At 37.7% G+C, this 13,855-nt stretch overlaps 1 protein-coding gene across 1 annotated transcript in view; it reads right to left on the bottom strand.

Annotated features, from left to right (window-relative positions):
* Window positions 1-4,688: 4,688 nt before the first annotated feature.
* The window catches only part of LOC126215254 (uncharacterized), a 266,573-nt gene continuing 257,406 nt past the window's right edge, over window positions 4,689-13,855 (bottom strand). The window contains exon 23 of the mRNA XM_049941928.1: window positions 4,689-13,092. Coding sequence (XP_049797885.1) covers window positions 12,933-13,092 — 160 coding nt within the window. The 3' untranslated portion in view covers window positions 4,689-12,932. The remainder of the gene's footprint in view (window positions 13,093-13,855) is intronic.

The raw sequence follows: 13,855 nt of genomic DNA, 5'->3' as shown, positions 1-13,855 counted from the left end.
CGGGAAGAAAATGGAAATCTTTTGTTGCCACACATAACATCAAACATATTCTTACATCAGCATTTCACCCAGAAGGGAACCCTGTAGAAAGGATTTTTAGAGAGTTTGGTCAATTTATGAGAATACATTCACCTCGTAAACACACAAAGTGGATCGAATTTTTAGCACCCTTTGAGCAGATAGTAAATAATTTGCCTCATGCCTCGACAGGATACCCACCACAGGAAATATTATTAAACAAACCTGAACAGAACAAGTGGGCTATGCCCATTCCAAAGCTAACCGCATCCACAACACACACACCTTTGGAAGAGAAAGTAAGACAGGCATACACTACGTTGTGCAATAAAGCCAAGATCAGGAAAGAGAAGTATGACAGATATGTTACAAATACACAAACCTATCAGGTTGATGACCTTGTTCTTTTGCGTTCACATCCCAAGTCTACAAAGTTAAAACAACTGAACAGAAAATGGCAGCTATTATATTCAGGTCCTTTCAGAATAGCAAGCATACCTCACCCAGGTTGTTACTCCCTAGAATACCCGCTATCTCACAAGCCGAGGGGGCTGCATCCCCACAGACATTTGAAACCCTTTGTGCACTAAAACAACATAATATAATGATAACTAAGTTGAACATGAGCAAGTTGCTGTGAAAACGAGATCATAAATATTTGTATTGAACATACGAACATTAAGTTATACAGCCTAAGAACACAAACATTAATTTATGAAAATTATATACTGCAGTTACACTTGTATACATAATTATGAAGAGAAAGTAAACCCAGGTGAGAAAAGATATTCATGTAGGAATGAGATCTACACAGGTTACATTTGTTGTTAATTGTAAATTATAAGGTGAATCAACCACTAGTTAGTTATTTCAAGGCACTACAATGAGATCAGTAATGACATAGGTATGTAGCAGAATGAATGAGGATGTAAGAATGAATGAGTTAATATTTAAGTTAATATAAGAAGGTAAGTTACTGTGAAGTTGTTGATGGAGACAAGAGATTATTTGAGGAAAATATTATTGGAGTTTTATGAGAATGGAAGTGCCAAATGGCCCCACGTATGTGATATATTAATGTTTGATGAGGAATATGTTTAATGTATAAGTATATATATATTATGATGAATATGTGAGTAAGGAATGAGTGAGAATGTTTTGGTAATATTGTGCTACATGGAGAAGTGAGTAAACAGTCTACATCTTTAAGATTACATAAGAATTTCAGTTTGAGAGAATACATTTGTGATGAGTTAAAACACGTGAGTACAAGGCGTTAAAGGTGAATCTCTTTACAGTGCCCTCGAAAATGAATGAATGCAAGAAAAGCAGAGTGAACATAATGATGATTACAGCTGTGGAAAGAAGTTTAATAAGAATGTAACTTGGAAACACGTTAGCCTTAATTTATTGCAGAAGTGTAACTTGGTAACCTTTCGTTAAGTTTTGTTAAGCCAGTGTGTGGAAGAAAACATTTCTAGTTAGTGCTCAGATAAGGAGAATGATATTTTAAGGAACTTAAGTTGAAATACAGTTTTTACACAGCCCTCATGTGAATACATTTGTATAGAAAATTTTTTTTTTTTACACAAGACAGAAAACCCTGAGGAAGCAAAAGATAGAGTTATTAAGGCCGTTTTGCGATTCGTACAACACCTCCACTTTTTCAGGCAATGCAAGGTAAGTAAAAAGGAGCAGTGGCCACCCGTGCAGCCGACATCGAGCAACGGACACTGAGAAAGAGACATTTTACTGTCAATTATAATACTATGTTCTTTATTTATGTTTTATACAAAGAAATGATATATATATACACCACATACATGATGTTTAACCTTCACTAAAGTAGAAGAAAGTTCATGGTTGAACTCTTGAGAGGAAATTTGGTATGTTATTATATAATACACATTATGAGAGAGACAATCTCTGAGAGATATATTTTCCATTTGTATAGACGGTATCCACAAGAAGTGGAGATATCGAGGAAGTACTGAGCAGATATGTGATTTACTCATGCAAGGATTTGTTAAGGTATAATACACTTAGTCATATGAACAGTCAGAACACAAACAGAGAATCTGTCATGACGTTACACTACACAGACTTGACGTAAGGACACTTACATTTACCCATGATTTGGTAAATTGTAAGTACCTCCTTTCACACACCCCTTGAAGGTGATGCAAACGTTATAATGTATTATGTTCTCTTTTTTTATGTATTAGCTGTAGGATTTGGTAGTTTATAGGTAGTGAATAGTTTCTTCCAGTCTTTCTTTCTTTCTTTCTCCATTATCCTACCACCTCCTGCAGCTGGGTGTTGTTTGTTTATGGAATGTAAGAATATATTGTGTGACAGTAAACTTTCAGGTATGAATTAAAAGAAATGAAGAAAATTGAGAATGGCATTACAAGCCTGGTCAACCACTAGCCAAGATATGGAATAAAAAAAAAAAAAAAAAAAAAAAAAAAAAAAGAGGTAAATAATAAATGAAGGAAAGCCCGTGCTTTTAAATATTAAGTCATATATCCCTTGGCACACCCAAACCTGAATAAAAAATTAATACCCCAATAAAAGAAAGCCAATGGGACTTAGCATAATTTTTTTTTTAGTATAGATATTTCACATGCATATTCTTGTAAATTTATATGTATTTGTATATGTATAAAAACTTTGCATATTGTCAACATATTTTGAAATGTGACCACGGAATGTAAGCTTTCAGAATTAACGATGTAAACATGCTTGGACAAAGTGAACTTTGTTAAAATGTAAATATTGCAAAAAAAAGTGATGCAAACTGTGAACGTTATAAACGACGAATTTTGTGTTGTTTGTGAAACTTATGGTGCATAAACCAAATAACTGTTTGTAAATCGATATAAACTGCAATTTACTTCGACGATAATGAGGATTTTCACACTGCAAACGAACGTTTGTTGGCAAGTGTAAACAATGTGGTGAAACACCTACCTTTGCGAACATCGACGCCGTTGTTCCTGGCCGGCCTTCAGATGCTTTGGAGACTATAAACTCAGCACCTGTCGTAGGCGATGTGGAGGCTAAAAACTACATCGACCATATATGCCCCGGGAACAATAGTCATGAAAACGCACAAGGACCTGGAGTGTCGTGTCGTAACAGAAGACATAGACATTGCTTCAGATCACGCACACGCTCAATCTTATGGTGTCACCGGACTTAACACGCCATTTATGCTGGAATAACAACTTGTAATGAACACTTTGTGAAAGTGAATACTGTTCAAGACTGTCATAACACAGCAATTTTGAAACTGCCGCACACGAAATTCAGTGATGCTACTGCGCGTGCGCAAAGACTACGTGCTGCCAGAGATGCATTGGGAAACCAACGCTGGGAGCACACAACATTAACTGCGCTGGCGAGCAGCTTTTTCAAACAAACTGTATGTAAATATATTTATTAATTGTGTACAAAGGATCCAAACTGTAATAATTGTATTTAGTATATAGATTTAGAAAGTAAGATAATCCCCTATGAATGCACGTGGCCTTTCCTAAGAAAATATGTATAATTGACATTTAGGTATATCTATTCTATTGTTTGCTAGCCTGCCACGCTAAATGTTTTAGCGTGACAGTCGAGGGGGCGATGTAGCGGGACTTTGAATTTCGCCGCGCTACATTCGTCCCCTCAGATATAAATATCCCGTCGCAGCAGTATGAGCGCTCGACGGCAGAGAGAAAATACCGAAATTGTAACCTTTTTTGTTTTTCTATCCGTTTTCAATTGTCTCTTGATAGCAGTAGCTTAAGGCAGACGTGAGCTGATTAAGACGAATAAACTTATTAATGTGTAGACATTGTGGAAGTTATTATGAAATTCGGAGGATGGAGAGAAGCAACTAAAATAAATTGTGTTTAAGAGCAAGACGGTTTTGTGCACATTATAAATTCCTGGACAATGAAACTTACTGCAAGATTTCGGAGCCGACTTTTCACCCAGAAATGAAGGAGACGCCGCAAGAAAGAAGGCAAGTTAACCTGGTAAAGGATGATTTATCTACGCCACTTCCCCCTGTCAGTTACATTGTTATTCTCTGTTCCTTTTCAAAAATTTTGTAGTGGAAATTGGTTTAACTTTTGCTCAAAAACGCCACAAGGACCACCCCAACAATAGATTTTCTGTGATACGAAGTCCGATCTGCATTTCTTTCTTTCTTTCCCTTTTTTCACGGTCTCTCTTTTCACATTTATTTTTTTATTAACCACTACACTGTACTCCCAAAGCAAGCTCCATGTCATATTTAAAAGTCCACTCCTTAGCTTGCCTCAATCAACTCTTTCATAATTATGAATCTTTAGTTCCTAGAGAAACGATCAATTAAATATATAGGCAGCAAATCAACTGTGGACATACTACACTAGCAGAGTCCACATATCTACTTCAAGATTAAAGGGGAAACAACTAAAAAATATTCTAGGTATGTCTAATGGAGAGATTTGGGTCTTCATTGTATTCCAGCATGAAAATGTGAGCCATGTGCATAATGGTGTTTTCAAAACAGGATACTTCACAGGCTTCATTTTTTTTCCTCCAAAATCTGCCAAACTGTGCACTGGTAGCACCCACCAGGATAACCAGGAGCTTACTGTAACTGTTTTTTTAAAAAAGAAATGCCTCCACACTTTATTTTTTATGCATGTATTTCTCAAATAAAGTATAACAGTTACAGTTGATTTACACAAGCCTGCATTTCAAACTGAAATGTATTACATCTTTTGAAATACTGTGTAAAGCAAATAAAAACAAGATTTTTATGAAATAGACATATATGTATTATTGCATATCCATTTGTCTTAAAAGCAGAACATGATTTTTGCAAACACCAATGTCACAATACAAATATCCAATATTCTATTTACAAAGTCACAAAAGAAGTATAACGTATATACAATAACATTACAAAACTGGCAATGCCAAATAAGAAAGGACAAGCCAATAATTTTCTTACACATATACACAGATAATAAAAAGTATAATATAATAGGTCTACACAAGTAGCAAAGGTCACTTTTCAGTCAGTATTTTAAATTATTAAAAGGATGAGGAGAGGTGAAAGAGTGCCTAATAAATATACAGTGTTTCCACTTCATAAATTACACTACGTGCTTCTTAGGATATGAAAGTTGCGCATCTGGGAACAGGGGACACATTTCCACCATTCGTACTTCGTTAGCTTTCAGCTCTAATCTCTCTTTTGCAAAAAGAACTAAGGAGAAAAGAAACAAGAACTTCTCCACACAATTCTGTCCAATCTCCATAACATTTAGTGATCACACACTAAATGTTATCCATTACTGAGACTCTTTACAGGTAGAAAATAAAGATGCTAAAATTGCATCGAGTTAATTCCTATCATTTATGATGTAGTCTTTGGTATTTCTTACATAAATGTTACACAAACTCTCACAGTAGAGCAGCTGCAGACTAAAGATTAAACAACAAACAGCCAAGAAACAAAACAGGAGTGTGCCATATAAAATACTAATAAAGTAATTAACCCAGCCAATACACACACATTTTCTGAGGGTTACACTGAGTGGCTATACTACAATTACTTAATTCTGAAGGGAGAGTATATAAATATAGACACGTTCCACAAAGTGGCAGATCGACCGTTGCACTGGATCAAAATATAAAAAGTGTAATGATATTTAACAGCAACACAATTCTACTGTTGTCACATTCCTATGCCCTTTGTAATCTACCATTTAGCACCCAGAATGATACAACAGAAATACCGTTCCTCTCTCCCAAGATTAGCATGTAGCTCACTGCCCATGTATGATACGGCTGCAAAGATTATTAATAATTAATCATTTCTTTCTTATATGCACAGCCTTAAAAGAATCCGAAACTCCAGCCACTTAGGTGGAAATGCCACTTGGTAGTAACAACTACATGGCTGCTAATAATGTGAAATAGATATTATGTACTGCAGAATATATATCACTTCAAGTCACATCTTATGACATTTTACATGCCAGGAAAGGGTTGTAGGCAATGTATACTGTTTATGGAACTGGCTCGCAGTAAATTTCTGGGAATAAGTTATCAAAAACTGAATATTTAGAGAGAAAAAGAAACAGTGAACAAGGTAATCTTTTCGATTAAAATCTTTTAAGAAACAAAGCTTACATTTCTTGTCTGGACACGACCTGAAATTGTCACATAACATTACAAAATACCAGTTGTGAGTTGGCATTTTTTTTGTTTTTGGAAATAGCTTTGGTTTGCGCGATGGAGAGCAGACTTTGCTAACATTAATGAAATAGCAGTTCTGGGGAATAAATATGTTCAAGTTTTTAACGCACAGCAATGTCCTACTATAAACCCGATGAAACGTGTGAATACCACCATTTAATTATGAACAATATCTTCCTCACTACAATGCTGCAAGAGAAATTATTCCTTTGCAGTTCCTAAACAATACAAAACTCGATACTGTTATGGACAACAGAAAAAAAAATTTTGAATCTCCTGTTTACTTCACACTTTTCAATAATAGCAGCAACACTGCAATAGGAAAAAAAAGTAACAACAGCACACATGGAGATGGAAAAGCTTCTTTCAATTCTCTCATGCACCTATTTGCTTTACAAAAGCATGTAATTTCAATAACAGCAAGTGTACTTGCAGCTTATCTGTTGCACTTATAAAATAATTTTCAAAGATATGGTCAAAAGTAAAAACCTGTTTTTTATCCAACTTGTGGGAAACAATTTATCTATAACTGAGTATTTCTTGGAAAAGAAAAAAGCTGTGCCATTATGAATATTATGTACTAAACAAAACCCAATAGAGGACATTTAGGGTTCCACGTCCCACATTTACTTTCATTTGCACAGCAAGGGAGACGCACAGTATTATCCCTACAACCACGGGTGATTTTCCACAGACCAATTTTATCCGATAATTAGAATAGTTATAGTTATTTTATTAATGGAATTAACGAGAAAACTAAAAACCGAATTTAGAATTGATTTTTGACATTTAACACACACAATTGGTATAATACTATGCAACAAGATGCCAGAGTGAAAAAAAAAATTGCTGCATATCCTATATTTAAAAATAAAGACAAGATATTTCTAATAAAGCACTGTTTATAATAACACCCGGAAAGTTCTGGTTGAGAATAACGAATTATTTAGGAATAGAAACAAGAATAGAGAGATGACACAACACTTCTGCCTTTCAGTGAGTCATCTCTTTATTCCTAAGTAATTCATTAAAGCACTGTTTCTATTCTGTAAAAGAATTTCTGAATACGTAGTACAAAAAGTTAATTAAAAATTAAATTGTAAGGGTACCTTAGTTGCCTACTGTCTGCTAATACTATGTATTATTGCAACTTTCATTTGACGTGTCCAATATCAATTGTGATTTATGATAAAATTAAATAAATTCAATGCACGAAACATAAAAATCACGTTCAACTTTATAAAACTTACTGATAACGTCTCTGAGTGTAGTGCACCCTGAAGCAAGGTTACCTACACAAGCTCGCTAAAATGACTCCAAAATTGCTAGCGTGAGAAGGTGTACATGCAAGTTTATGGATGAGAGCTGAGAATGTGTAAAATGTGACTCCCGATGTTCCAGCACAACATAAAAAAGATTTGGCGAGATCTGACGTACAAACAGCCCACAAACTATATCCAACAGAATAACGGCATGTCCTGTGGAATTGCACAGAAAGAACCGAACGCACACGTGAGCATCGCCCGCAGCTGAGGGTTAAGGTCTCTGCAGATTATTTAGGAAAATTCCATAATGTGGTATAAAGGAAGACAAGAGCTGCCGATTCCATTTTTGGGCAAAATATTTTGACATTTTAAGATTACTAGCTCAGCTGTCTATTGTGCACAAATTTGGAATAAACAACTCTATTGGGCACCCAAAAATGTACTGTCTATCATACCGCGGAAAAACGTGCTACCGTCAAAAATGTACTGCACAGAACATGGCTCAGTCCAATCTGATGCCTCCTTTTTCATGCAAATTTTTGCCCACTTACAGCTTCAAAACTGAAAGGCCTTCTGCATTAAGTGAAATAGTGTGCTCCGTCTGTACAATTAAGATAGAATAACGCTCACATCAAGCTGACAAAGCACTCGACATATGCAAAGCAATCACTGGAAAATGCGGCAGCCGTGCTGGTATCTCCGTTATAATGATACTTCCTTCTATTTGTAATCCAATCTGATACTTCACACTTATGTTACAATACTACAAGAATCTGTTCTACAACCTGGTAACAATCTACAATCAAAAGAAAAAAATCAGAACAACTATGTGCTAACATAATTTCAGAATGACTGGCTTAACAGCACAGTATGCAAGCTTTCTGCACGGATGTTTGATGCCATATGCTGACTTTTTCCTACTCTTCCAGCAGGTCACATCCTGACCTAACGGTACTTTGCTTCCGGTAACAAATAGTGTTTTCTACAGGAAGTGCAGCAAAGGTATTGGTGTAATAATGTGCAGTTGTGCTCTCGGGTAGGAGGGGTGGAATGGTCCAGAATAAGGGTCCCCGAGGTATTGCCGAGAATACCTGGCCCACTCTGGTAGGCCCGGCACTCGGCTGCTCTCCACTGTGTCGGGATGCGAACCCTACACACTGACCTCCCCCTGACCACGCACCGCAGAAACGACCGACACCAGTCTAACTTACAGGCACCAAAAACAGTCACTTTTCTTGTATAAAATGTTAATTCTCTTCTAATTCTGTTAAGTCAACAGCAAGGAGACAAACACCAACACCATAGAGATTATAACAAAAATAAAATTTATGAAATAATCACAGCCCACGAGCAACATAATTTTCAGAACAGGAGAGACACCCATATGGATAACTATGAGAACAAGTTAACCTTCACATGGAAATAAACCCAGGGGAGGAGAGTTATTGCTTTGAAAGGCATGATAATGTTTTCAATCAATTTTCAGTCCACCTGCAACACCAATTATTAATAAAATTTTACTGCACATTACAGATTTTGACTTCTCTACGCAGCTTATATGCTCAATATCTGTCACCAGCTCATGCAAGTTTACCATCAGCCCCTAATCTACATGCAAGAATACTCAACTTTGTCCATTAGGTGTAAAAATACTACAATCAATTTCCTAGGACTTCAATTTGTTAGTACAACCAGCCACCACTATAAAACAGTATTTATGGTTCATCAATGAACAAACATCTCTAAAATTTTCTTGTTAATGTCTAATTTATAATGTTATTTTTCAAAGACTATCTCATTTTCACTGACAGAACATTGAAAAAATATTATATTTTCAAGTTATTACTAAAAAAGTAACACAGTAAGAGAAGTTCAAAGATTACACAAAATAAGATTGTTTTGCAGTGCGTATCTGCTAGACTTCCCACCACCAAAATTTTGTAAATCTGGATCAAGATGGTGGAAATGAATGCTCATACTTATCATAGATGGACAATGAAGTTTCTTTCCAGGTACCATTCAACACATATGAATAACACTTTCTTTAAAATCATTTCCAGTTTTAATTTTCAAATTAGCTGCCAGAGTATAAAATCTTCAACAAAGAGCAGCTGAAGTAAATGCAGCAGAAAAGAAAACAGCATTCTGTCAGAGAGCTGTCAAGCGTCGCCATGCCGCAGTAGGTGACGAAGACCTCGTTACTGAAGAGCAAGCAGAAGTGTTAGACACATGCCATGCACCCAGCTTCACGGGAGGAAGAGATTAGACACGGAAGGCAGAGTTAAGCAACATTCCGATCAGTCGAGAGCAGCGCGGAGTATAAGGGCCGTAGGTAGGGATAATGACCTTACATCACTCAAAGCTACAACCACCAGCAAGGAACATAAACGTGTTTTGTTGTAAAATCCAGACTGCCAAAGGCAACCAATTATTCAGCACTCCGAACGGAAATATCCGACAGAGCGTCCTCAAAATTTCACATAGATAACTGCAATTTTTACTAAGTGTCTGGTCAAATGAGACAAGATGCTTGTAAGGTAATTAATTCACATAGGATTTTGCTGTGAAAAAACTGTGGCGAGGCTAAGAATCAAACCCTGACCCCTAGCCTTTTAAGGACACTGTTCTTGCCGAGCAACACTACTCGCAATCCTATCTGACATCTTCAGTTCTAATCACTGCTCAACATTCGGCAGTAAGAACACTGACAGCAAAATACAAGGGTCTGGCTTAAAATCCCAGTTTGCTACAAAAGTTTTAAGACCCTCGCATTTTCTAATTGTTACTGAATCCTTGCTGGTAGGAATACTGCACTGCGGACAGTGTATCTGCTTCAAGTGTGAAGGCTTGCTTGCGAAGTTTTGGGACAACATACACGAACGTGCAGGAACTACAGGGGGAAGAGGGAAGTCGAGGTGCAATTGCAGGTATCAAGCTAGGTTGCTACCAAAAGTAATGTTAAGCAACTGTTAGCATTCAGAACACTTCTCTTTAAAAAAAAAAAAAAAAAATCATATTCGGACATGTTTTAACAAGCTGTAAGTCGCATAAACAATGCCATTTGGATGGAAGTTATTCAAGCAAACCAAAATTAATGTTCTACCACACTTCAAGAACTTGAACAAATTACTTCCTTCGACATTTCAACTGACAGCAGTACTCGTAACAAAGCTCATGGTCTGCTTTTGATATAACCACCGAGAAGCATCACGGTCTACAGAGCAACTTATCGTGAGATTTTTATGTCGGGAGACGTACGGTGCACTGTAATGTATAACTCGTCCGACGGTAGCACTGGAGACTTTGGTAATGCTGTCAGTTCACCTCACAGCTTCAAACTACTTATAGACATTTTAAACTCTCAACCAACTTTTTTTGTTACTTGTAATTATTAGAATTATTATTTTATGCAAAACATGACACAATGCCACCCCTGAACACAGAGAATTAGCAAGCATCGGAAAGGAAGATAAATGCCATTACTAAACTCGTGGTATCACACAGATGTTAATTCTGTACAAAGAATTTATAAGCTGCGTAATGCTGTAAGCAAACATATTAGCCCCAAAAAGTAAGTCTTAAGTCTTACCGCCAGCTGTTATTTTTATTTATGTTTACAATTAATATTACTATAAATAACATCATTTTTAGCTACAGAACTGGAGCAGCTTATATATTTCATTCCCAAAGGCTGCTTACCTACGATACACATTTGTCTTACGTACACTTTTAGGATACTGTTCTAATGTTCTTATTGTGCCCAAAATGTCAGTAATTATGGACATATAATAATGAATAATACTATGTGTTGTTGTCTGCTTTAATACGGAGTATATGAGAAAATGTCATGGTGCGAAAGTGGAATCTTTAGCTGCTGGAAACAATTTGGACCACAAAGTATGTACTGGAGGAAAATGTTACAAATTAAGCTTCAGAGTAAATTTCAAAACAATAAATTCCTTTCACACCATGACGCTTTCAGACAGTGACAAATTATCACCGCATTATTCGATCTGGTTGTCTGCATTTTGTCTCTTGTAGTTTTGCCAAATACTGTTCTTCTTCTGTCCAATCACATTTCTTTTCTACATTCTGACGCCACTTAAATACGTGTCCACGTAACTGTTTATGAGGCCAGGCCATGAATTTTAACAAAACGCAATTTCCAAATCTTTAGTTCTAGGTATCTTCCCATTTCCATACTGCCCGAGGTAAATATCAATACAATTCCTACAGAACACACTCACTCTTCTTCCACTGCATCCGACTACACAGGGAACACACACAAACTATCACAATGCATTTTTGTAGTCCTGTCCCAACCAACGACATACAAATTGGGAGGCATGACTGATCATTCTTGCAAGTGTCTTACAATCAAATGAGAAAACCACTACTGTGGAGCCATTACTTCAATTCTAACAACCAAAATTTCACCGCAGTGTGAGAGAGTCATTGGAGGAACATCTGCCAAATATACAATTTTTAGGTACAATCCTCTGCAAAATTTGAAATTGGTCACATTAAATGATACAGTCTATCTGATGCTAATCATGAACCATTTCCTGAGGTGCACACTGCCAAAAAGCTAGTCTCGCTCTAGGGACCAAATTCAGCTCATGACAAAACCTAGTATTTTTGCTATGGGTTAGGATATCAGTCTACAGCAGCAACCACTAGCATACATCCACGTTTACCCCACAACCCCTCTCTGACACACACACACACACACACACACACACACATATAAGGAACAAATGTCCTAAATAAAAATATGGTTACCACATAGGAAAATACCTAGCAGGGATTGATCAAATTATCACGTGTATCAGGTAAGGTGAGGACGAGAAAGGTATATCCGTGAGGAAGTTCCTGTTTACTTCTGTCTGCAGTAATACTGGATCAGCCGAGTCCATTCGATACTGTAACGCGCCTCTAATAGTTGACACATCTCTACACCCGACTCCAGTTCTTATAGTAAACACTCCCAACTCCTATAAGTGGCAAAAGAGTAACGAAAAATGCAATCTAATACTGCAGTTCATAATAACAAAAAATTGGTAGAATGTGAGATATGCAACTCGAATGGACCACTAACAACGAAGTATATTCACTTTCAAAGTCACTTAGTACAATCCAAAATAAATTTATAAACAGTCGTCAAGTAAGAACAAGCTTTTTCTGTGACGTATTTAAGAAAGTCTTTACAACACGCCACAAAGAAAGCTCTCTTCCACGTGACGAGATATAAATTATTTTTGAACTGTGCAGAATACTTATTTCTCCCCCGAAATACTACACGAGACAGAAATGTACCTAGGTGCCGAACTGCCCGAAGAAGCAAACAGGTACAGAGACAGGTGGGGTGTCCTAGCGTGGGAAGCAGAGGGCGCCGGACCGCTAGACGACGGCCGAGCGCGGCACGAGTCCCTTCTGGTCTCCGCGGCAGCAGAGCAGCCAGCTGTCGTCGACATCCAGCACGACGCGCAGACGCTCGCCCTCGTTGAAGGCGAGGTGGCCCGCGTCAGACGGCAGCCGGTGGCACAGTGTCCGGACGAACCTGTCGGCGTGCAGTTGTTCCTCTTAGTCTGTGTTACAAGTGTCGAGTTATACGCTAAAAGGAAAATGGAGGTCACATTACAGTAACACAACAGGCAAGTCGGCAGAGCGGTTTCGATAACAGTTCTGCAATGTACTATTAGACCCTCGTATCCCTCACACATAAGTTGCCTTTCTCAGGACTCTAGTAAAATGAGGTGCTGATAACCATAAAGACCTAAATCACATTGCCGTCAATTCTGAGACAGTAGCATATACGTGTGCTCCTGACATCTGCTGATCTTGCAGTGAAACAGTTTTATCTGTACTGTACGTCTACACCAGGCTCGTCCAAACTGTGCCCCTGGGGCGCTAGCGTGCGCGATCGCCCGCGGCCAGCACCCCGGGCGAATTCGTACTTTGCTGCAGTGGCCGAGCCGTGCCTCTTAGCTGGCCGTGCGGACCGCCCGAACGCCAGCCGATAGGTATATTTGTTTGCCTGTTTTCCCTTCGGGCAGAGGACGTGTCACAAGTGCTTCAACTAGAGCTGATTGACCTACAGTGCCATATCCGCCTGAAGGACCGCTATCTTATGTGTAACTTCATAAAACTGAGAACCGTTCATTCCTTGGCGATAAAAATTTGACCAATTCTTTGAGGTTAGCAGTCTCGCGGAGTATTGTACCGAGCCTAGACAAAATCGTTTCCTCGAAAAAGAAAAACGTGTAAATGTTAATTGTCTTCTTTAACAATGTTGACTGTAACAATAAGAGCGCTTTATAATG

This window comes from Schistocerca nitens, chromosome 12, assembly GCF_023898315.1.
Source record: "Schistocerca nitens isolate TAMUIC-IGC-003100 chromosome 12, iqSchNite1.1, whole genome shotgun sequence".
Lineage (NCBI taxonomy): Eukaryota > Metazoa > Arthropoda > Insecta > Orthoptera > Acrididae > Schistocerca > Schistocerca nitens.
Note: the sequence above shows the minus strand (reverse complement) of the source record. Positions and strands in the feature narration are given on the sequence as shown.